Source organism: Podarcis filfolensis (genome assembly GCF_964270895.1).
Source record: "Podarcis filfolensis genome assembly, chromosome: 10".
NCBI lineage: Eukaryota > Metazoa > Chordata > Lepidosauria > Squamata > Lacertidae > Podarcis > Podarcis filfolensis.
Genome location: NC_139612.1, coordinates 25,549,724 through 25,574,431, shown reverse-complemented (window position 1 = coordinate 25,574,431; position 24,708 = coordinate 25,549,724). Strand labels below are relative to the sequence as shown.

The 24,708-nt window shown below is 38.8% G+C and overlaps 2 protein-coding genes and 1 long non-coding RNA gene across 53 annotated transcripts in view; 2 read left to right on the top strand and 1 right to left on the bottom strand.

The window, feature by feature from the left end:
* LOC310744041 overlaps nucleotides 1–24,708 on the top strand; it is a 352,149-nt gene that overhangs the window by 147,203 nt on the left and 180,238 nt on the right. The window lies entirely within an intron of this gene.
* LOC310743925 (uncharacterized protein) overlaps nucleotides 1–24,708 on the top strand; it is a 797,205-nt gene that overhangs the window by 600,606 nt on the left and 171,891 nt on the right. The window lies entirely within an intron of this gene.
* Nucleotides 1–24,708, bottom strand: part of NRCAM (neuronal cell adhesion molecule) — a 144,495-nt gene that overhangs the window by 4,348 nt on the left and 115,439 nt on the right. For 28 of the 50 annotated variants that reach the window (XM_083574343.1, XM_083574383.1, XM_083574338.1 and 25 more), the window contains 4 exons: nucleotides 21,957–22,082; nucleotides 19,508–19,660; nucleotides 15,429–15,560; nucleotides 12,710–12,788 (listed from right to left, as the gene is read on the bottom strand). In XM_083574343.1, the coding sequence (XP_083430469.1) occupies nucleotides 12,710–12,788; nucleotides 15,429–15,560; nucleotides 19,508–19,660; nucleotides 21,957–22,082 (490 nt within the window). Of the gene's footprint in view, nucleotides 1–3,755; nucleotides 3,818–12,697; nucleotides 12,789–15,428; nucleotides 15,561–19,507; nucleotides 19,661–21,956; nucleotides 22,083–24,708 lie in introns of all 50 variants that reach the window. The other 22 variants (XM_083574377.1, XM_083574366.1, XM_083574371.1 and 19 more) reach the window with 5 other exon arrangements.

Below are 24,708 nucleotides of genomic sequence, written 5' to 3'. Positions count from 1 at the left end.
ATCCACCTACTACATCCAATCTCATCATTGCTTTGTCCTGCCACTATATATCTGATACTCCTCTGAGTCTTCTCTTGTAACCTCCAGTATCTTTTATATTCAACTGTCTGGTTTAAGCATACAGTAAGCCCACAGCTTATGCACATTTAACTTGTGTGCATTCAGCTTTATGCACTTGGCAAAAAAAGATTTTTTTTGAAAGGGGACAGGCATCTGGGTAGGGCAATCCTACCTGCCACTGAACCCAATATGTTTTGACGATATGTGATTTTTGCTTTGAAGCGATCCCTGAAACTTTACCCCACGTAAGTTGCAGGCTTACTATATTGGAGAGGTATTGGGAATAGGACAACAGATGTGTTCTCTCTCTCTCTCTCTCTCTCTCTCTCTCTCTCTCCAACAGAATGTTTAGACTACTCCAAACTCATCTCTACTTGCAGTGTTTGTGAAAACCTTTCTATCAAGATACATTATCTCATGGGCGAATTCTGCTGTTTCTTTTCTCTTAGGGGATATATCCTTGACCTTAAGATCTCAGACTCTGTTCAGATAATCTCTCTCTTGCCTTCTACAAAGAGAAACTTCAGAGCTCCCTTCTGAATTTCCAGGTAGCAAAAGAATTATGTGTTCACTCAAGAGTTGTCAGATTCTAAATGTAGATCAAAATAATCCTTTGAATCTCACAATAAGCTGTTTGTGATGTATCTAGAAAGGAAATTTGGCAGGTTAGACTTTTGTCCCACAAAACATCATTGTGTAGCAGAGGGGGGGGGGGAGGTTATTTGAATCCATCTTAAGACACTCTATTTTAAAGTGGACCATGAGATAATTTCCAACCAGTAACATACCAGGAACAAAACTGCATGCCTCTTCATATGACGCTGGAAAATCTCTTAGATTCCCTTTTCCCAGCCTGACCATGGCACTACTTAACTGTTGGTGTCAAAGACTATACATATCTTACACATTCAATATGAATATTAACTGAAAAGTACCAAAGCGGTAAACCCATTTAATTTGAAGAGCCCCAAAAAACACTAATGGAGGCATGGGAAGAGAAAGCAGCATAACCCCAATTTGTTTACTCTGTTCAATAAAACTTACCCCCTATTAAGCATGTTGAGGATTGCAGATTGAATTTGGTGCAGAACATCACATTATTATTATGGCTGCAAACTACTTGTTACAGCAGCTTGAAATAAATTGAGGAATATGAGTTTGTTTTGAATTTCTGAGCACACATCACAGCAAATTCAGGAAAAAATGTTGATTTCTATTCAGGGAAGCACTATGGAGATTTCTTATTCAAGCTATGTATTGCAAGCTCAGATATGTGTCTTTCCCTTCCATTTCTCCATTTATAACAACAACACTCTAATATATGCATTAGACAATACTGTATAATAAGATGTAAGCTCCCACATTATAAAATCATGAAACCAGCTTTTCACTGCAATTATATGCATTTTTGTTCAAAATGATAACAGCCACAGTGGTTATTTTTAACACACTGGAAATGTGTTGCAAACAAAGATGGCTGTGTCCCTTGAATATTGACTTGTGTTTCCCCTCTGGCTTGGTTCTGCATTCCCTAGACTTGAGTGAACATTGTAGTTTCTTTCACTTATTGGAGTCCAGTGGATTTCCAACTCTGTCTTCCATTACTTCCACATTTATTCTTCATTCCTAAAGGCTTGTTTCACAATATGCATTGGCTATCTTTGTAACAAAATGGATGTAATCTATAAATATTATTCAAAGGAAACAATTATATCTTTTGAAATTTAAAGGAAATACAGTTAAACTAGAATATATCATTCTCCCACCAAGTTATAAAAAAGACAACAAGTTACCTCTCATTGTATTGCATAAATAGGGTGAAATTACAATAGTTACACAGACAAATTGAAAACCAGCCATAGCTCTTATATATGTTTAAAATTAACTATTTCCTTTAACTTATTTGACTTGTCTAACATGCATGTTGCAAGAAACAACAAGAAGACACATATATTTATATAAAAAGTACACAATATTGAGTCTGTAGAGGGGGAAGATGGTATTTAAGTAATGCAAATGTAAATCAAGATACTCCATAGAAAATATCTAGAGTTAGTCCAAATTAAGCACTTTGAAATCCCATTTCATTTTAATAGGAAGTTGAGTATGTGCCTTTACTAAAGTAATGGTCATCTGTATTGCCTTCCTAAGCAATGAAGAGAATATTAAATATTCCTCTGGATTTCTGATTTGGTAAGATAGGCTGGATGAAAAGATGACAGGTTAGTTATGATAATGTGTTGGATCCAAAGTTTTAATTCATTGAAGGAAAGAACCATGTGTGGAATGACACATCCTAGTGAACATAGAATTGGTGCATTTTATGGTGACTTTTGGAAAATGTGAAAGGAATTCAAAATGAAATTTAAATTTAAATATATTAAACTAAGGTTGGGGGCCACTTTTAGCAAGAAGGCTGGATGAAAGTAGTTAACTCTTCACAGAGTGACCACTTGTCAATCCCCTGACCTCATTTGACATTAGGCTCAGGAGAGGTAAAGCTCTGACTGTAAAGAAACAATCAAGAGTTCACTCCGGATTGTTTCTTTGAAGTGGCTTAACCTTTGGTTCTCCTGTCACACTGTTGTCAGATCAGATACACTTGGGAGCAACTGGGATATCCGAGTGTATCTGATCTCTGCTGAAAGAAGTGCAACGTGAGGCACCAAATTCAAATAGTGATGAATTTAAGCTGCAAATGAATTCAATGTTGCTTGTAGCTGTGGCTTTATCAGTCCTGAGCCTGATGTCAGGTGATGGACATATGGGCATGGCTTGGCCAAAACAATCTGGTGGTCCAAATGGTACTTAATGGACCTAATTAGGCCTACAGGCTGGACATTCTCTACCATTATCTTAAACTAAATGCTAACCTGATAGATTTCCTCAGAAGTAGAATTAACATGTTCACTATCATTTCTACCACTGTGATACAGGTCTGTATCAGTGAAAAGAAATTCCTAAACAGAATCACTCCTGTGATGAAAAGTCATGTGTATATACTGTGACAAACTCACCCTTGTGATTTATTCTCAGTAATAATAAAAAAGGAACCCAAGTGAATACAACAAATTAAAATTAAAGGGTGATGTGCATAGGTAATCATACTCTGAGAATAACTAGTTAACTATCACCCAAAGTTTTGTAATATGCATTAAATACAAACATGCACCTGTACACACATTAACCACAAAATAGAAATGCCACTGCGAAATAATCATATGCATTCACAGATCCAAATATTTTTGAGCTCTCCTTCTTTCTTTTGAATACTATGAATATATCTTTTGATTTGTGTTTCAACGAAATTCACTATCACCCACCAAAGACAGATCTGGTTGGGTGGTATACCATGAATAAAGCACAAAGGGTTTGAAATACATAATACCTTTCATTGCATTGTTGTATCCTATGCTTTGTAGCACAAAATATTTGGATTTAGCTGAAAAAACTATACATACTCTTTTTTAAAAGGGGATCATAAGCAGTTTTCAATCTTGTATATATTTCACACAAAATGTTTCAAAAGTAATGTGTAGTGGCACTAACTTCAGAAAGCAGTTTTATTTATTACCGTAGAATACAGGACTTTTTTTATTTCAAAGAAATAAGTTCTTTTCATCAGTTTCTCTTTCATTCTTATTTCTTTTAGGTTTATTTTACAGTTATAATCTAAATAATGAAAAAATACTTACACAGCTGGTTGCATTGTTTCTGTGATTTTTCTATATGCTAGTAATGATGCAGAGTCTAATGTCTGTATAATTAAAAAACAAACAAGAACAAAACTGCAGATTTACACGAGTGTGTGTACCTGCACGGAAGTGGACACTGGCGTGAGTGCACAGTTACAGCATATGCAAAAATCAGATTTGGAAATTGGGTTCCCTCGGTCTTTTGCACACTAAAAAAGGACGTGAAAACAATGTTCCCATAGGGATTGCAGCAAATATATAGCTCAGGAACCAAGGGAGCCCCCTTTCAGTGAGTAAGGAACATGTTCAAAGCAGCACAACGTGTGTGTGTGTGTGTGTGTGTGTGTGTGTGTGTGTGTGTTTGTGTGTGTGTGTTTAGCGGGGGCAGATAAATAAATTCAAGATTACTAGATGCTGAGAAACAGGAATGGTGGCAGAGGTCCCAACTGAATAAGGCTGAGAACTAAGTTCTATCAATCCAATTGAATGAAGAGAGAATAGTAGCCATCTTGAGAGCAGATACCAGGAGTTAATTACCGCAGGCTAGCAATACGTTCCATAAACTGGATCAATGGAATGAACGTTTATTACATCTGTCAAATATAATGTCCAGATGTTAAAGAAGAACGGGAGATTATTCCTCTAACAATTGTGCAGAAGAGGAAATGTTGGCAGGTGAAGCTGCTTTCATACCTATATGCCGAAGCAACTCCCACTGAAATGCCTTCTTCTGCGTAACTAGTAGAAGGAGCAACCATCACATCTGTTTCTGGTCACCTGAGAAAAGTCAAATAGACTGTGTGCACTGGACTGACTTCTTCTATGAACACTAGCTACTTTAAGCTGCAGAGCTAAGATAGGGCTCTCACGCATGCAGCAGTGGCAGGTTTTTCCCCCTGTGATGTCAGGGAAACATGCAAAGCTTGGGACAATGCAGGAGAATCCCCTTTGCACATAGTCATGAGTATCTGACATTCCATGGCAAAGCAGGAACAAGTGCTGCTAGGACAGCTTCCCAATACTGCTGAATTAATCCAGCAGCCATCCAGATATTGCCAGACTCCAGCTCCCACCAGCCTCAGCCAGCATGGCTTATAAACAGCTACTGATTATATGGGAGTTGTAGTCCAGCAACAACTTAAGGGGCTACAGATTCTCCATTCCTGCCCATACAAAGTCACTTGAAAGTAAGTTCCAATGAATGTTGACCACAAAAGAACGGCATTCTGTATATGGTTAGGAGTCTTGATGATCTTTTAAAACACTGCTTGAGATGAAACTCTGCACACACTCAGAGGCACTCTATTCAAGGCACCTAAATGTACTTAAATACCTAAATGTATTTAGATGTCCTAATCTGTATCATTCACGAAAGAATGTGAAACACCTTTTGCCATGGCACAGACAGAAATAAGAGAATCACATTACCAAGATGAATATTTATTAGTCGCTTTACGCATAGAAATGACTCAAAGCGACTTACAAACACAAAAGAAATACTAAAACCAATTGCAATTGGCACAATCAATAAAAACCTAAAGAAGAAGCTTGTCTATACAAATAAAAGCAGATCCTGCCACACCAAAAGAGGCATGGAACGTAAATCCATTTTGCTCATGTGGTTAAGTAAAACATGCCTTCAAAATATTCTATAGATAGGAATTTAGTGGGTGAATTCTAGATTTTGCCTTTAACTCAAAAGGGATTTCTTCCAGGAATAACACAATATCACTTACTCAAGAATGATACATTATACAAAAGAATGTTCTGCTCTCTACTTCAAGATGGCATATTCTTTGCCCTTCAAATTTGTTAATGTAGCTAATTGTTAATGTATATTGAAGATGCACAGAAAGGAAGATGTCTCCCAGGTATATCCTGGGAGGAGAACCAAAGTCTTGATTCTTACTGGGAAATGAATGTTAATTTGTTGCTAAGAAATATACTTCAGAAGCAAGATTGTGTTGTTGTGGGCTTTAAAGAGCTCCACATTAAGGGTTGGGGCTTTTGGGCATTTTTACAGTAGCGTTATTTCTAATGATGATTTAATATAATACCAGGAATGTTCTCTTTTCCTGCTTAGATAGCCTCAAAACCTATACAATTTTTTTTAATTGACTTCCTTTGCAGATGAATACTTACTGAAATCTTTGAAATTAAGATCAACAACTGAAAAATATCCTTCAAAACTTAAAACAGAATGTTTTCCCCCTCCTCCAAGTATATCAGTAAGTAGCATGAATACTGGAACAATTACAAAGAACATATGGATTGTAGGATATATGAATTTTATTGTCAGATGAGGCATTACAATAGCAAGTTCGCTCCAATACTTGCTATTTACAAGTAGAAAGTCAGTTTTAATAAACTAATAAGTTGAGCAACGTTTAAATGAAGTTTTATATTACATAAGAACATAATTCTAAAAGTTGTATTATAGAAGGTGATATCAAATGTTTGCTACACATCAGAGTAGAACAACTGAAATTAATGGAATTAATGTTTATTTCAGGGGGTCTGTTCTGAATATATATCACCTGTTACTCATGTTGTGATGTATTTAATTGTGGCCCTTCCCTGATGGAAGCTTCTTTGATTTAACAAAGGCTTCTGTGAATTAAAGAAGGTATTTTTCTGCCAATTTCCCCTTTCTCTTGCAGCCCCGCCCCCCAGCAGGACCTCCCATGCTGCTCCAAAGAAATAAAAAATTAAAATGTCCCCAGACCCTCTAGAATAGACTTGGCAACAGGGGACAGGAGGCAGAAGATCAAAAATCTGTTCCCTTGTTGTTCTGTTTATGGAAGCCTCCACTGGATCAAAGTGCTTTCCTTCAGTGAAAGAACAGCTCTCTGGCCAAATTAGAACTTCCCTCTTTTTACTTATACATAACCATTTTTTCCCTTTACTGTTATGAGTTTTATGAAACAAATAGCAAACTTGAAGGTGATGGATGAGATACATAACAAAGTGAGAAGATGGCTGTAAAGGGCATAAGTAAACAGAAGCCAAATAATATTTGGGGGTGAAACAGAGCAGTAAAAGAAATGCATCAAAAAGTTTTACAAATTCTTAGTAAACTTTGTCACATCATTCCAACGACATTGCATTCATTACCTGTTAATAATCTTTTCACTTCAGGGGCAGGCAGATGCAATAACGAGTCAAAAAGCAGAAGGCTGGTTTGTCTGTGCATGCACCCATTGTGTAGATCAACATGCAAAATAACTCAAAATATGATTAGCACTATATTCAGCTAAAAAAATCACTGGAGCAAAAAAGAATACAGTAACGCGCATTGCAGTGGAAGGGGAAGGAACTTGGTAGGATGTATTGAGTTGACTGGCTCTGAGAGCACAACTGTCTCTCACTTCCGGGGGAAAATAGGGGGATAACCAAAATTATTCAGTATGCACTACTTTTTCCTAAATGCCTTGAAGAGAAAATGATTAAATTGCTCTGATCTCATCCTAATTCTTAATATACAGAATCGGAATTCGGGTATGTTGGTATGCTTCCAGTATCTACGAGATGCCTAAATCAATGGGACCAGAAGAGAAAGGAAATAAAGGACCAATTTTTGACATCCCAGAAGTATAAATTTTATGCTGTAAAACAATTTAAAAGGCCTTCAGGATAATTACAAATTTACCTTATCTCCCCACCCCTTTGCGAATTTTATCAAGCCAGAAGTCAAACTCTACAGAGAGACTTTAAATATTGTGCTGGCTGAGCAAAACAGAAAGTACTAATTACCTCAGTCTAGAGCTCTCTCTCTCTCTCTCTCTCTCTCTCTCTCTCTCTCTCTCTCCGTGTGTGTGTATGTGCGTGTCTGTGTGTCACCACTCTGAGACTCCTATATCCCCTTCTAAATCGGGGGGGGGGGGATGTATCCAGTATGGATAACAAATGACACAGTTGGTTAAATAATCTACTTATTCCCCTAGTGAAAAGAAGGCAATTGACCAGAGACAGCGAGAGTGATACAGAAAGAGTTTAAAACTGATACTGCATTTAAAATTGATCAAGACAAGAAACCATGTGAAATAGCTTCTCATTCCCCTTGTGTCATCTTTTTATTGACTGAAACTATTTTTGCTTCCTGGAAAGCATTTATGTCAGAAGTCTCCTCTTGGTACATTTGTGACTTCTTTGAATGTTATACCCTTTCATATTCATGAGATGTAAGGACTGCAAACCTTTCCCTCTTTTTAACCTAGTGGGGAACTGATAGGCTGTGTGACACCTGTGAGGATAATAAAGAAAAGAAGTGGAACAGTGTATTTTCCTTTTCAGCTGTTGGAGGGATTTCTTCTGTTGGGCATAATCTTTGAAAACCTGTCCCAAGCAGTCTCCAAATAAAGTTCCACCACAATATGGTAGGGATAACAGCTGGTATTTCATGCCTAGGTCCAAGGGCCAATGACGCAACAAGCTAGCCCTCCATGCCACTGTGAGACATGCTATGTTTTTAACTGTGAGTTCGAGAGAATCCTGGGCAGCATCATGAATGAAATTAGCTGCAATTCTACACAGAATACGTGTTCTCCACTTGCTTGAAGGTGACTTCAGTGTGCCTCCCCTTATTGCTTGCTCCTTTTCCAGCCAGGCTAATAAAGCCCTAGACGCATAGGCAGAATAAAGGGATACTCTAAGCTGGGCTGAAACTAATCTGAATGATCTCTTGATCATAGCCTCAACCTTTCTATCAACTGGATGTTTGGGGACATAGCCCGCAACTCCAGAGAAGCATATCTTAGCATTTCTACTAGCTGCTGCAGTATCTATCTTGGGTATGGTCCCCCAAAACACAGCCTTGTCCACTGGAAGAGGATACAGTTCATGTAGAATTGCTGGAGCTACATGTCTTACATTGGGTTTATTCCAGATTTTATGAATTAGTTTTTGAACAGCTGAATGAACCGGAAGGGATTTATCTATCATGCTACTTTCTGCAGACTGTTCAGTTTTGTGGTGTTTTAACTGTAGTTCTTTCTGAATATGCTTGAATAAGTAGTTCTGAGTCTCCATTTTGAACCTACGTATGGGCTCACTATCCTTTCCTACTTCCAGTAAGGAAGCAAATGATACTTCTTCATTCTCAGGAGGCGACTCATCCTCCAAGTCACTGTGAAATTTAGGCTTTTTTGTAGAAGCTGAATTTTTTTTCGCACTGTCCACAGCTTCAGGTACCGATAACTGGCAGTGCTCTCTAGTTGTTTCATAGGAGGCCACAGTAATCACTGTGTGTAATGCCTCGGGGTCCATTATTGAAGAAGGTCCAGCCTGCATGGCAGAAGCTACAGCATTTTTGGCCACAGCATGGGTATCCTTCAAAATGGTAGTAGTTTTGGGTAATACAACAGACCTCAATAGTGAACTATTGTCAGAGTTGGAGCAACTACAAGCAATACTAGGAGCACCAGAAGGTCTTACCTTCTTGATTTGGCCCCTGTAGTTGTCTTCTGAATCTGAGTTGGGGCCTATTGTGTGGTTGAACCACTGTTGTGAAGAGGCCGGGCCCTTGGCGGACCTTTGCTGATATGGGGGACGCTGTCCTACCTGAGAATCTGACCCTTCATCCAGTTCTGTTATTTGCTGCCGCAGAGTGTGGTATCTAGAAACACCCTCAGGCTGCCATTCCGTTGGTTTATTTTTCCTCCGACAGAGTGAAGGGGAGATGGAATTTACTTTTAAATGCTTTGGAGAGTTCCTGACTCTCCTGTGAGAGGTCTCTGATCTGGTGATGAAGGATTGCTCTCCTGACCTTCTGGATAGGTTGGCTCTCTGAGACCACACAGACACTGCTTTGGTAAAGGCAGGGTCTGCTTCGGGAAAACGAGTGACATCGCTACATTCTCTCTTTCTTCCTTTGTCCGTTTTCTTTACTGTCCACGGAGACATGGACCTGAAGTGATGAAAAAAGTTCAAAATACTCGAATTCTTGGGGGGGAAATGAAACAAAAACAAAAAGAAGTTTCCCTCAAAGACACACTGAATCACATTTTAGAACTGCCTGAGGCAGCATGAACCAGGAAAGTGATTACCATATTTTTTGCACCATAACACTCACTTTTTTCCTCCTAGAAAGTAAGGGGAAATGTCTGTGTGTGTTATGGAGCGAATGCCTACGGATGGTGGGGGGATCTGCTGCAGTCGTGAGCAGAGGATACATGGTTCCCCTTCCTTTCCTCCTCCGTGGCTCGCTTTGAAACAGCAAAGAGGGAGAAGAGCCGCTGAGTGGGGAGGAGAGAGGGACAGAGAGCCTGCTTGCTTTAAAGGAGCAAAGCGGGAGAGGAGAGGAGCCACTTACACGAGTCCGGAGCTGTTTCTTTCAGCGAGCTTGGGAGGAGCTGTTTCTTTCAGCGAGCTTGGGAGGAGGAAGAGAACAGCTCGCTAAATAGCAGCAAAGTTTTTCGCAAGCAGGCTCTCTGTCCCTCTCTCCTCCCCACTCAGCTGGCTAAATAGTAGCAAAGTTTTTCAGTGAGCCGGGGAGGAGGGAGCTGTTTTTTTCAGCGAGCCAGGGAGGAGGGACAGAAGCAGAGCCTTTAAAGGAGCAAAGCGGGAGAGGAGAGGAGCCTTCTCCTCTTATACCCCTCTTCTGCATTATTAGCAGCATCCTTCTCCACCCACCCCACATGTATTCCTTGTCCCTTGAGTGCTTTTCCTTCCCTCCCCACTTAAAATGTGGTTACAAAGCACGGATCCACATGGATCCTCAGGATTTTTGCATTGGGCTACCCCAAACTCACCGTCAGATCACATGTCTGTGGCCACAGAATGAACCACAAAAATCATACATCCACTGTTTCGTTTAGAATGTTTTTTTTTCTTGTTTTCCTCCTCTAAAAACTATGTGTGTGTTATGGTCGGGTGCGTGTTATAGAGCGAAAAATACGGTAATGGTAGCAGTGCTGGGCTGCACAAAAGTTACAAACACATATTCCGTGATTTGAATATTTGCTTGCATCTGCTCTGTCTCTAAAGAGAAAAGGGGGCAAATCCTATTATTACCTGTGAATGCCGCAGGAACTTGTGTCTAAAAGGAGATTTTTTTAGCAAAATGAATTAGATGAGCGACTTCTTAAAAAACTTATAAAATCTGGTAGTAAAGATTCATGCAATCATTTACTTAACCGTACAACTAACTGACGATGGCATAGATGATTTCACACATTAACATGCTAGTTGTTTCAAGACATAGACTAAAATCCTGGCTTAGGTCCCACATGATAATAGATTTGATGATCACATCTAGAACTGAGTTGCCCAACAAAAACTCACCAGAGAATTGGCATAATTCTGCATGACTATGAGGTAACACAGGAACAGAAAGCTATCATAGGTACAAGTTAGCATTTGAATAATTTCCCTTTGTGAACAATTCTGTCACTACTTAATTGCTTTAGGCCAATATTATTAGCCCAAATCTTTTATAATTATTGTTACCCAGCAACAACGAAATACAAAACCTAATCACCTTTAAAAGTTTCTGCATTGTAAGTGCCATAGAACAACACAGGACCTATTCTTTGGCATTCAGAATCATACAATACACAGCTTAGAACAATTAAATGAAAGACTAATTTCCTATAGATAGAAAGCTACAAAAATATACTGAACTCGTTAAAAATGACAATTAGAGCACTACAGTACATGACATACAAGAAACAAAGTATTTAAAATGATACATAAACATATCTTAAAATATGATAGAACACACAAACAAAACACAAAAGGCTAACCTTTTAAATAAATAATCCTTTCTTGTTTAAACCAACACATTGGATTAAAATGATAAAGCTTTCTTTGAATTATATTATATATTGTTATTAGTAGTTTGAATAGCACGCCTTTGTGAGGCAAGAAATATAGCTAATTTATTATTCTTATTAGATAACAATGAACTGGCTTTGAACTTAACAAAGTTCAGCTAATTTGAAACTACCACCTAATTTTTATCCATTCAAGCTGATGATTTTTACCCTTCATATATCACTTAGCTATTTTTTTTCCTACTGTTGAACAAGATGCCTAGAATTCATCTATGTTTGATTATTACACTACCAAGACAAAAAACAAAATTTGAGTACCGCTGAAATCAATTATATTTTTTACTACTAAGCCTGGATTTAATACAGGACATTCATATATTTTGCTTTATTCCTGCTTTGAAAGGAATAAGGCAGAAAGATTAAACAATAAGTAAAAATAAAAATCACACATGCACAAAACTGCCCCAAAATCACAGTGAACACTGGAAGCAAATATATGAGACATATGAATAAAGTAAAACCCTGGATCCAAATTTGTTTTAAGTATTCGGTTAGCAATACTGCAATTTGGATCTGTATTTTACATTGATCATAATGTATGATCTTAAGATTTCCCACATAGGTTGCAATCCTTGCACTCGTACCTGGGGGTAAGCCCCAATGAACACAATGGTACTTACTTCTGAGTAAACATGCATAGGATTGCTCCGGTAGATTGTAATCCACAGAGGCTGTGTGGGAACAAGGCTACTGGAAGACGATGAGACACTGGGGGAACTCCACAACTTCCTCTAGAAACATTCCTACAGCAGTGGAGATGCTGCCATGCCTTGCCATGCCTTGTGTTATGCTTTGCCACAATTACTGCACCCATAGAATTTCAAATTTCCCTTACAGTCAAGTGGATCATTAACTATCAGATATGTTGGTATCTATGCCTGTGAATTGCCTTGCAGTGGTAATGGCAGTGGGGCTATGGTCCTACATCAATATATTTGTGGGTGACACCACATGATATTCTTAATGTTGGTGAGACATCATGTTTGAGGATGCTGAGCTGATGAAGCTACTAACACCTCCAGTATTTAATACTTCTGAACGGTGTGGAGCAAGAGTTAAAAATAAGTAGTTCTCTTCAAAATCAAGCAGACATGACCAGTATGAATTAACATAATTGCTTACCTGTATTCGCCAAGTGTTCCGTCGTCTTCTTTCATAGGCTGTATTTCTGGGTCACCATGAGCATCCTCTTTTTCTTTCACTAAAACATACAAATGCAGGATAACAATTAGCAAGGACTGGAAGTGTGATGCATGCCAACCCCTAGTGGGGTGTGTGCTTTCTGAAGGACCCTGTGTGCAGCAGCAGCTGTATGCCAGTCACCTAACCCTTGCAATCTCCATCTACTACTGCGGTTATAAAAAGGGAACGACTGCCTTGGTTCATGCTGGAATCACCCTGGAATCCAGCAGTGCTTTGCTGTTATTAAGGATAAACTGGGCTATATCCATGGAACATAAAGATCTGCAGACAGAATGCTGATCTTCATCATAACACACAGCAACTTTCTTTTGGGTTGCATCCCGCAAGAAAGAGCATTTTCTAAAGAAGCCTCTACTACAGAAACAGCAGAAAAGAGGTATCTGGTATTATTTTAGGCTTTGTAACTTGCAGGAGTTATATTATACTTTCTTTAGCTGATGGCAGAGGCGAGAGGTGGAAGGGCAGGTGGGTTACAGGGAGCCTCCAAAGATCGTGAGAAGCAGCACTTCCTCCGCGGAGGAGCGAAGCCCCGCCTCTAGTGGGGAAGGGATGCAGGGCTCAGAGGATGCAAGAGAGAGCCAAGACACCGTGCATGAGCAAAGCGGGGGGAGGCAGGCCCCCCTTTAGCCACGCCCTCTCTGCGCAGTAGGTTTACGGGCAGAGATGGGAGGCGTCGGATGGGGGTAAAGAGACTACTCTGCCAGGGAAAGTTTAAGGACCGCCCACTCTCAGATTCTGCTAGTGACTGAGCAAGACATGGAATTGAGACGTTCTGCACTGTAAATGTTTTTGCACCAATAATATAGCCTTTGAAAAGATCAGTGGGGTTCTTGCCTGTTCGCTCTTGAGCAACCATGCCGGTAGGCATAACAGCTGATTTTTATGTTTATATTCAGTTTTAGTTGAAGTGTACTTGTATGTTTGATTTCCGTGTAATTTGTTTTAAATCAAGTTGAATTGTCTTTAGACCATTTTTATTATCATCACCAGTATGAAAGGAAGGAAAAGGTCTCACCCACCCTCAGATATGATTAATAAACCCAAATCTAAATAAAGTAAAAGAGATGATGTTGCTTGTGCAACACAGACCATGCCTGCCATTTATAATTCCAATAGTTAATAGGTTTGCATCTTTAGTGGACACTAATGGGTCATATCAGATCACTAATGATACCAAGTCTCCAGAACAACAAAAATACAGAAGCTCCTTTGATGGATAACCGTATAATAAGCCTCATTCCGAGCCCAATAAGTGTGGGATGCCTTTGCCCAGCGGTACTGTGGCCCATAGATTGCAGCAAAAAGCTTGGCAAGGTTTTGCCCAGTATCTTGTTTGTGTGGTGGGCTCATGGGAAAACGCTATAATACTGTCTGAGCAACCCTCTATAATTAACCAGTTTAAGAGTGGGAAGACTCCAGGGATTGACTATACCCCAAAAGACTTTATAAAAGTAAATCAGCACTGGTGAATACAATTGGTGGTTGCCCTTCTTATTACAATAAACAGTTCTGGTATGATCCCTTCCAGTTGGAAGGGAACAAGCTAATGACCCAGGAAGCTATAAACTTAACTATTTTCTATTAACTATGGGGAAAGTTATATACTAGGTTCTTAACCAAGATTTAATGTTCTTCCATCTGAAATGCTTTGGGGAAGGTATGTTGGCAAACCTCTTTGCTCAAGGGTATGCCCTGTAATAATAGACTTTACAGAATATTCCCCTCTGTTTTGTGATTTCTATGCTGGAATACAGCAGCATACAATTGGATCTTTACGCAGCAAACTACCAGGAATGTCAATTCAATTTTATGTTAAATATCCAATGGAAGATACAACCCCAAAGATGTCACTGATAGAAGCTAAATTTCTATTGGTAGCATGAGAAAATGAAAACTCATTATTTGAAATTGGAAGGACTATTTTCAGGGTTGAACTCAAGATTACAACAGTTCTATATAATTGCATTTATGTCACACTTTTGAATCTGTAATTGCTGCCAAGTTAAATTGCTTCAAATTCTTAAGATTTCACAAAAATTCCAGAAATAAATCTGAATCAAATTACAGATCCAAAGAGCAGCACAAGTAGTTCTCTACTCCCAGTTTCTTCCCACACTGTATGGCGAACTGTTTTATCTAATACTGCAGCTCTGCCCACATGAAATACTTCCATGCACGCAACAAAACTTCTTTTTTCTCTCATGATGCCTCTAGGCCTCAACATACCCTCAAAATCAGCCCCAGAAGGTTGGGAGACCCTCCAGATTTTGAGGAAACCAGGGGAAAGAGTGGAGACAGAAATCCCATTGTATCAGTAGAAGTCTGTTTGATCAGCATGGATAAAACCCAAAGTGCCTTTCAAGGCAGTTTGTGATATGACCCAGGGAACTACTGTGAAAAGATTTGATTTATTTTTATTTATTTTATTTTATTTTATTTTATTTTATTTTATTTTATTTTATTTTATTTTATTTTATTTTATTTTATTTTATTTTATTATTTTATTTTATTTTATTTTAAAAACCCCAATCATTTGGGTTCCTTGATGTAGTAATCTGGATTTGGGCAATTAAGAGTAGAGAATATATTAAATGTAAATAGAATTAAATATTCAAACTCACAGTGCAACATATCGTACCTGGATATTTTCCACCTTTATTTCTCCGTATGAAACAAACTATTAGCAAAATCAGGATGAGAAGAGCAACTGCGCACATAAGACCAATGAACCATCCTTGAGTAGCAATGTCAACCTGCCGGCTTGCCTTTGCTAGAAAATGGAAAAAGATTAATTATTATTCCCAAATATCCATTACATTAGAGTAATTTCACTCACAACCATTCTGTAAAAACATTCTATGTATTAATTTTGCATCAGAAGAATGACACTGAATGTGGTATCTAAGAACATTTGACCTCAGAATGGATTTGCAGCAAGGTTAATTAATGATGTTCAACGTTATGCATTTGATTTATTTAGCATGCTTCACATGTCATGGATCTGTAATATTTGCTTCTTTAGCATATTCTACTTATTTTGCTAACTGATACCTATATATGGAGGTGACTATGGCTAATATTTTTATAATGCAAAATTTGGAGGAAAGTCATTGAGTCCATAGCTTTGTGCAGAAAGGATGCATAATTTTACCAGCAAGATTATAGCACATTCCTAAAGCAGATTTTAAAGTCAACGATGACAGTCAAATTAGTTCAGTCAAGCAGGTTCCTACACTTGCTCATCAGTATATGAAATTAATTGATCTATGGAATTAAGCCGCATGATCCACTTGAAGGCATTACTTATGCACAGTAGATTCACCTTTCTGCAAAAGGAAGTGCAACAAGATTTCTGTGTAGATATTTACAAGTTTCACAGTTGTACTCTACAGGATTACTGCACTGTGGTTTTGAAAATGCGTTCTTTATAAAAATAAGAGGTGATTACGTTAAGGTCTGGGGTTCTTTTATAAAGTATCTGAAAAATAACCATAAGCACCAACATAGCTAGTGACTAAAATTCATAAAACTTTCAATTTCAAATGAATATATTAACATTTTATTATTTTTAAAAGTCCATTTTCTTAATAGATAAATCTGAAATTTTCCAAACATGCAGTTATGAGGAATTAAGTTTAGGGTCAAACATTAAAGGAAGACATGCACATATAACATTCAAATGTATTCTGAAATTTCATGCCAACTAAACGAAACGCTCCATGCATAATGTACCAAATATGTAACAAGAAAAGACAGTAACTTACTTCTGCAGCTTCTGATATTCCTTGCATACCAGGATACTGTTTATCCTGCTAAGGAGTACGCATTTCTAAAACCCAGTTGATGGAATCTAACTGGTACCCTTGTGCTTTTGATCCAGCAATGCCTCTGTTAATGGATGAGCTAGAGAGGAAATTGTAGCTGTTTCCTCCTTTCCTCTGCTCCTCTCTGGAGCCCATTTTTAGATGTACTGGAGGCTACAGGGATAAAATAACCACTATCACTTTTCTTCCATTAGCAGATACATCCACTGGATCAAAAACACTTCTGTGAGCACAAGGGTATCAACTGGATTCCTCCCAAGTTTTGTTTTGTTTTTTTTTTTACATAAACTTTTGTAGTTGTGTTGCACAAATTGTTTTCTTTAAGCACACTGCTAATTTCCCCTGGTGAATACAGAAGCTGCAAGTACATAGGAATGGGCCGCACTGTGCTTACTTAATATGAAATAATGTCTTATTATGATGAACAAGAACTCTTTCAGAGACCACAAACATGTTATGTAGATTTGAGTCTAATCTGGGGTTTCAGACCCCCCCCCCCGCCTTGCCCCATTTTACCTCCTCATATTTATTGTCACTAAGCAAGAATTTAGATGCTGAATTATTCCATTTAGTGTGAGGAATGAAAATTCGCTGCTACATTATGGCAATGTAATTATCTTGCCATGCTTCTCTTCAGTTTGGCTTTCTCTGCATTTCCTATAAATAAAACTCAGGAAAATGCAGAAGAATTATGCCAAGTCAATCCATGAGCATGGAAAGAAGTTGTCCCCACTATCTTCCTGCTACTTTCTTGCCCATCTTTAACTGTCCCCGGCACGCTCCAAAACACATTTCCCCTTTCCCCTTCCCTTGGTGATGAAAGGAACTGGCAAGGCAGCTCCACACCTTCTCTCCACTATTAACAGCATGAAAAGGTCCAAGGGACTATAGGGGATGTTCTTCTAAACAAGGACTTCCCCTTGCATGTTCACTAGCATTCAGGGCCCTCTATAGGTTTCATGTCCTGTGGTATGGGCTGTCTACACTGCATCAGAACACCTACACCTCTTCAGGAAGGTTCTGACATTTAGTGTTCTTTAGGACCATGAATTCTGGTAAAGCCACCAACCAGGCCACCAAGGTCCTCTCCAATTATATGATTCAATGGTTTGCTATTTTTGTGTTCATCTGGGAAATGAGCTATTTTTGTGGAAATCTGCCGTCTAGTTTTAGCTTTGCAGGTGTGAAATCCCTACCCCCACCCATAATCAGTTGGCTTCTGCAGCAATAGTCACAAGAAAAGTGTCATCCTATCGCCAGAGTTTCACTTAACTTCTACATAAAAAAGCTGTGAATGCTGCTGTTTAAATTTTATCAGCTTTGCTATAAACACAGAAGGAAACTGATAAAAGGTATTGTAGGGAATTGAATTAAGACCAGATCATATAATTTTACTATGACTATACTAAATACACTGACATCATAGTTTAAGAGTTTACCATAATGCCATACAATTTTTTGAACAGCCATACATTGGAAATATATAATGTAGAAGAACATTATAGCCCCTTAACCAGACAGTACTGATTGCCCAGGGCAGTGGAGAAGAATGAAATGTGTGTCTAGAATTTAAGCTTATTGTCAGTCTGTACTTGCAGAATAGGTAGTGCTGACCATGTGTTATGAGTACAGGTGACTCCCTACTTATGAGGGGGTTACATTCCAGCACCCCATGTGCATAAGTGAAAATTGCGTAAGTGGGGAGCACCCTCTAAACACCCTTTAAATGCTCTTTCTGCCACTCTCTCTCCAATCCAGATCAAAAGTACTGTACTAAAAATATCCACAAGTGGAATTGAAGCTCTGGGGCACTGGAAGTCAGGTTCCAAGGTCTTGCAAGGCCTCAAACAGCATCTCCGAGGTCTCACAAGGACTCTGATGTGACTTTCAGTGCTTTGCAAGGCATTGTAAGTTGTGCAGGGGGCCCTGCAGTGCGGATGCTGAGCACCCACAAGATTTTTTTGTGGGTGCTCGGGCCCCCAGGTCCCCCTAGAGTTGGCATTCCTGGCAGTCACACACAAGTTGATCACGCAGAAGTGGGGATTCGTCTGTACTGGCATTTTCCTGTACCAGAGGACCCTTTCTGAACACATGGGGTTGCATGTAGAAGAACACTTTGCATTCCTCCCATATATAATCAGAGTACATGACTTTAACTTTTTAAACTGGCCCTTTTTATCAGGTTCTTTGGTATCTTTCTAATTGTTCCACATCATAAAGTTAACAGTTGTTCTTAGCATTGCTTTTGAAATATTGCAGTGTATATGCAATATGCAACCAACACCTGTACCAACAGCACACCCCCTAAACACATATGATTATGCCACTCAACATGACATTGGTAACAAAATATTGGTAACAAAAACTATTATTTTCCTCTTTAAATTATTGCTGTTTTATAAAGATAAATGGAAAGACGCTCTTTATCTCCCTTCTTACATTTGATTCAGTACAAAACATGCCAAATACTATACGTATTCTGGTTTTAATACATTTGGTCTATCAGAACAACAAAGTAAATACATTTTTATTGATCCTTAAGCTAGAAGGAACCAGTTTGATAATCTGAGTTTGATGTCCTTAGACTTAGTTATTCTCTAACACAAATGTACAATCCAGAAACAAAGAATTAAAAAGGGCCCCTCAAAAGGAGCCGTGAAAAATGTATACTTCCTTACAACAATGGCAAAGTGATAAAGACAACCAACAAATTCATGGAGCATACCAAAGACATGCTGGTGCGAGTATGAGACACACATTTTAGCTCTCCCTTGGATAGAGCAGAAAAGGATAATTTTTATATAAATATACAAACATAACACTACTTCAGATTCCCAGCACTTAACACATCACAATTCTGAATGCAGAGCAGAATTGGTATGGTGTGCCTCACCTGGACCTGTCTCAAACACAGCATCTGAACTCCTAAAACCAGAAAGACCCTCAGCACCAACCCGGACTTTATATGATGTTCCTGGTGTTAATCCTTTTAACATAAAGAAGTTCCGGGAACCATTAACATTTTCTTTTTTCAAATCTTCTTTGCCTACAAAATTTTTAGGAACACAACAATTGGAGTATTTAAATTCACTGTCTTGAATTCATGCTTACACTTCTTACTGCCGTTTGGCAAAAGTTTAGATTTCCGTCTCAAATATATTTTGCTGTTATTTACTAATATACAATATCTAGGTAAACTGTAGGCTAAATGACAAAGAGTATTGTGGCACCTTAAAGTCTAATATTTTTTATTATGTTACGTGCTTTAATGGACTAATACAGCCTTAGTCAATGTGGTACCCCTCCAGAGGTTGTAAAATCACAATCCTCCTTGAATTTTGGTCATGCTGATTGGGGCTGATGGGGTTTGTAGTCGAACAACTTATAGAGGACACTGTGTGTGTGTGCATGTGCAAACAGTAAGGAGTGAGATTGGAAGGGAACGAGTTGGAAAAACCCCCCGAAGACTACAATAATTATATCCGACTTTAAATGGATGTAAAATAATTACAGGCTCTATTCACAAAGCAACATTAATAATTATGAATAGTATAGTCACAAATGATTTTATGTGCATTTAAGATATACTGTAATTGTCACAGTTTGTCCTTTTTGCATTTCATTTCATAATGAAATATATACTGCTTATAACCCTGCTCCCAACCCTATGTGGGTGTATACTTGTCAACTTAGAATAGTACTTCATGCATTTGATGAACTGGAGTCCAGTTCACGAAAGCTTACGCTGTTAGATATTTATTAGCCTTTAAGGTGCCTTTATTTCTCTCTCTTTCTATTGTAGCAGCTATCAGCCAGGAAACAGTCACAATCTCATTTTTCATCTATTGTGAAAGATTCATTTTGATCAGTCTGCTAGAGGAAAGGAAGTGTTGTTTTAACTGTTAAAATGGCCACAAAGATTTGATTATAGTTTTGCTTTCTTGGAAAATGGCGTTAAAACCCTAAATTTTTAAGAGAGGCACATTTTCTACTTAGATTTTTCTTTACATTTTCCTTAACTTCTCAACAATCAAGCAAAGAAAAGGGGAGGAATTCATTCATAACCAGAATTTGTGTGGCTCATTGAACTGCCCACTTCTGCCTAGTTCATCTTTCTCAGAATTAAGAGTGAAAATCCTTCCATTCAGATATGCTTCTCACATCTTTCTGTTCAGGATTTATTAAAAATGTGAAAGATACACATTGTATAATTACACAAGGCTTCTCTGAAACTGGACTTTACTGGGGACTGATGATGGCATTATTTTCCTTCTCATGTAATGGGGCAAGTAATATGCCCTGAGCACCAAAAAAGTGACCTTTGGGGGATAGCTCAGTAGGTATATCAGGGTTTTGGACTCTTAATATCAGGGTTTTGGGTTCAAGCCCCACATTGAGCAAAAGATTCCTGTATTGGTTGGTCCTTTCCAACTCTATTCTATTCTATTTTAACCTCATGGACATGATACAACTAAAGGAAAGCAAACAAGCAGACACCTTTTGCCATCAAAACATCAAGCATTTAACTTTAGGATTATAGGTGCATCAAATTGCTGCCCTGAAGATGTTTAGAAAATCAGGCTTTCTAGTTTTAATGAAGACTAATTGGCTACATATGAATTTAATGGCACAAAAAAACCCAGTTTCAATATACTGTAGTTTAAAGCATTTTGCTTCATAACCTTTCAGGTTAAGTATCTCTGAAGCTGCATTGCATTAATGAGGTTTAAATAACAGAATTCCAAGCACAACAAATATGTATGTGCTTAATAAGACTGAATGTACTCTATGATGGGCAGCCTCATCAACTCTCACCAGAGTGAGGTGGGGAAAGAGGAGTAACTGCAGATGCAGAAGCAGTGCTTCCTCACATATATATGCTGCTTGGTGGGGAACTACCAATTCACACAGTTTCTGCATGAGCAATTCCCTCTGGGGCTGTGTGTGCTTTTCAAAACAATGCTAAAAATTCTGCTGAATTGCCGTTTGGGGGTGCGGGAAAGGGTTTGATTCAGTCGCCACCTACTAAACAGCTGATCAACAGGAATTTAGTAGCTGCGATAGAAAACTCTATGTGCAGCTCCATGCATGTCCATTTAGTTAGGGGCATTTTATTAAGTGCTGTTGGCTCTAATTCCTAAAACAACACAATAAAATGACATTAATTCAAATGTGTGCTTGTACACACTTCTATGCACTTCATATTAAAAAGTTTGCTGCAGTTTTTTAGAAGCAAAACTAGTTTTTGAAAACTTAAGTCGATATTGGGCCATTTTCTTATTATTAAAATATTTTGAAATATATTACAGCATTTGGAAGAATTCAATGAAATGTCTTCTTACTGCCTGCCACACCATATTCAACATAAATGTTCTCATGAACTGGACCCTCATACTCCCAACTGATATTGGCATAGGTCTCAGCAGCAGCTGCCGTAACATTTTTGATCCCTGGATACACTGGCGGCACTAAATACACAAGAAAAACAGAGCAAAATATGAAAGGCGGCATGCATCTCGTACAATCCAGCTTTAACTTCTTCCCTAACCTGAATCTTAAGAAATAGAATATTGATTTGTTTCCGTTTTCGGGAAAATGAAAAATGTGGACTTACCATGAATTCCCATTTGCAGCAATTCTCAGGTGGACCACTCTTCTGTTCAGTGAAAGCCCCTCCTTTTGGTTACCAGGCATGGTCCTCTTTAAAATGGAACCAAGGGGAGGAGCTTCCCCTCAGCCCCCAGGCTGTGACAAGAGTTTGGATAAGCTTCTACCATGAACTTTACTCTGACAGGAGGTCTACTAATAGTATTAGTAGATCTAATACAACAAGCATGAAAACACTGGAGCTAATGTACTGCTGTGATTAACAAAGAAAAAGAACTTCCTACTAGAGTTAAACTATCTAAACCCAGTACAGATACTGAATGGGCTTCCAAGAATATAACTGTTGCTTTTCTCTATATTTACCTATTTGCAAACTACCCCACCTATTTGCAAACTACCCCACTGAGAATGGGAATAGACAATGTCAATATTTCCCTCTCTGCAGTGGAGTTGCGGTGGGGTAGCCTTCAATTCAGGTGTACTAGGTTTTCTTGTATCCAAACAGCAGGGAGATTCAATTGTTTTATCCCAAAGCCGCCTTCTTCTATGAAATGCAGCATTAGGAATCTTGAGGGTGCAGCTTTGCACACAGATGGGGAGCTTCTGTAGGCTGTGGAAATAGCAGTATTGCATTTATAGTGAGCTGGCATCTTCTAACCAACGGGACATTGTGAGGATGGACAAATCTGTCCCCACTGAAGATTACTGCAGATGGTTGGGCTTCCAACTCCCTCCCAACTCTACAATTCTATGATCAAATCTCTGTTCAGGAACAGTACATGAATGACCATGTAAGGATAGGAACATAGGAAACTGTCTTACAGTCTTACACTGACTCAGACTACTGGGTTCATCTAGCTTAGTACTGACTGGCAGCAGTTCTCCAGGATTCCAGGTGGAGGTCCTCCCCGACCCTACCTTGAAATGCTGGAGATTGAACTGGGGGTGTTCACATGCTCTATCACTGAGCTGCTGCTGTTCCATGAAATCTGACCTGCCAATAAAAAGTGGAATGAAATACTCTAGTTCTCCTAGCTTCCATTGCTTTGCAGAAACCCCCATGTGTAGGTCATCCTAACACACCAGGGAGGGTTGCAGTGAAGCCCAAACAGGAAAAGGTGGAAAATCAGAGCCATGAGAGTTATTCTATTTTCTTCTCCTCATTTTGCTCAGTGGCTATCGCTGCCTCTGTGTCCTTGTGTTGTTGGTTTTTTAAAAAAAAAAAAAATTATGGTGGGACAAGGAGGACTCAATACCTCTCAAAGCCACCTGATAAGCTGGCACATTTAGAAAGACAGCAAATGTCTTGCACCTGTTTGGACATAATATATTTTACCAAAATTATAAAAAATGGAATGCTTTGGTGGCCCTGAGCTTGGGAAACTGGAAGGTAAGCAGTCTTTATATTTCCCCAAACTATATGAACAATCTCCATAAACAGAAGTGGACAACAGGTTCACGTATCATTTTCTCCTTCCCAATTTTTTTTTTGTTCTTCTACATATAATCCAAATTTCTAACTAGAAGGATTAGGGAAGGGAGGGGGGAATCTATTTTCAAAATTGTTACAAAGGTCTGTGATGCTCTGAACAACTTTCTTGCCTGCCAACAATGCAAGGCAGGCCTGGAAGCTGAAGAGAAGCCCTTCCTCATGGTGTTGTACTTTATTATTATTATTTAATTAATTATTATTATTGTTATTATTATTATAAAAGAGGATCCTGCCTGGTAACCCAGTGGAGGTGATCCCCCGAGTTCTGTTCCACTCTGGCACCACTGGAGAATTAGTGACTACAGGATTAGCAGACATTGCATATCACGTACTAGTAAGCATGCTATGTTAGTCTATTATGAAGTACAACTAACTATATAACTGTTTAATTCTATGCAAGTCATTTAAGAGTACGCCCCATTCAATTCAGTGTGACATTTCCAGATAAGTAGGCATGTTTATGAATTCTACTTCTCAGACAAAAGGCTAGCCACATCTAAAAGGCTAGCAAACATCTCAAAAGTGACAGTAATTCTACAGATTGATGGAAAACCATAAAGACACGCAGGAATATAACTTTCTATTTTCATATTGTTTTGGTAATTCTTGAATTTCTTTCCTGCAGTTTCTTTCTGTGGAACGTTGCAGTTCAGCTGTTTTGATGGGATTAAAATCCATAAGATAAATGTCATTCCCCTTATATGTTGGGAGGTACAGTCTGGGTGGACCCTGGTAATATGGTGCCCTGTGCAAGGCCAAAGCTTGATGCCCTCCCGGCCCTTGCAGCAGCTTCCCAAACTGGCTAAGCGAGGCACCGGGCTTTGGGATGGAGGCACAAGGCTCTGGCAGGGTCCTGGAGCCCTACTTCACAGAGTTGGGCAAGAACTAACTAGGCTTTTGGAGGGACCCTGTCAAAGCCCTAGTGCCTCCTTCCCGAAGCAAGCACTTACTTAGGCTTTGGGAAGGAAGCGGGAAGGCGCACCCTTGGCTCAGCG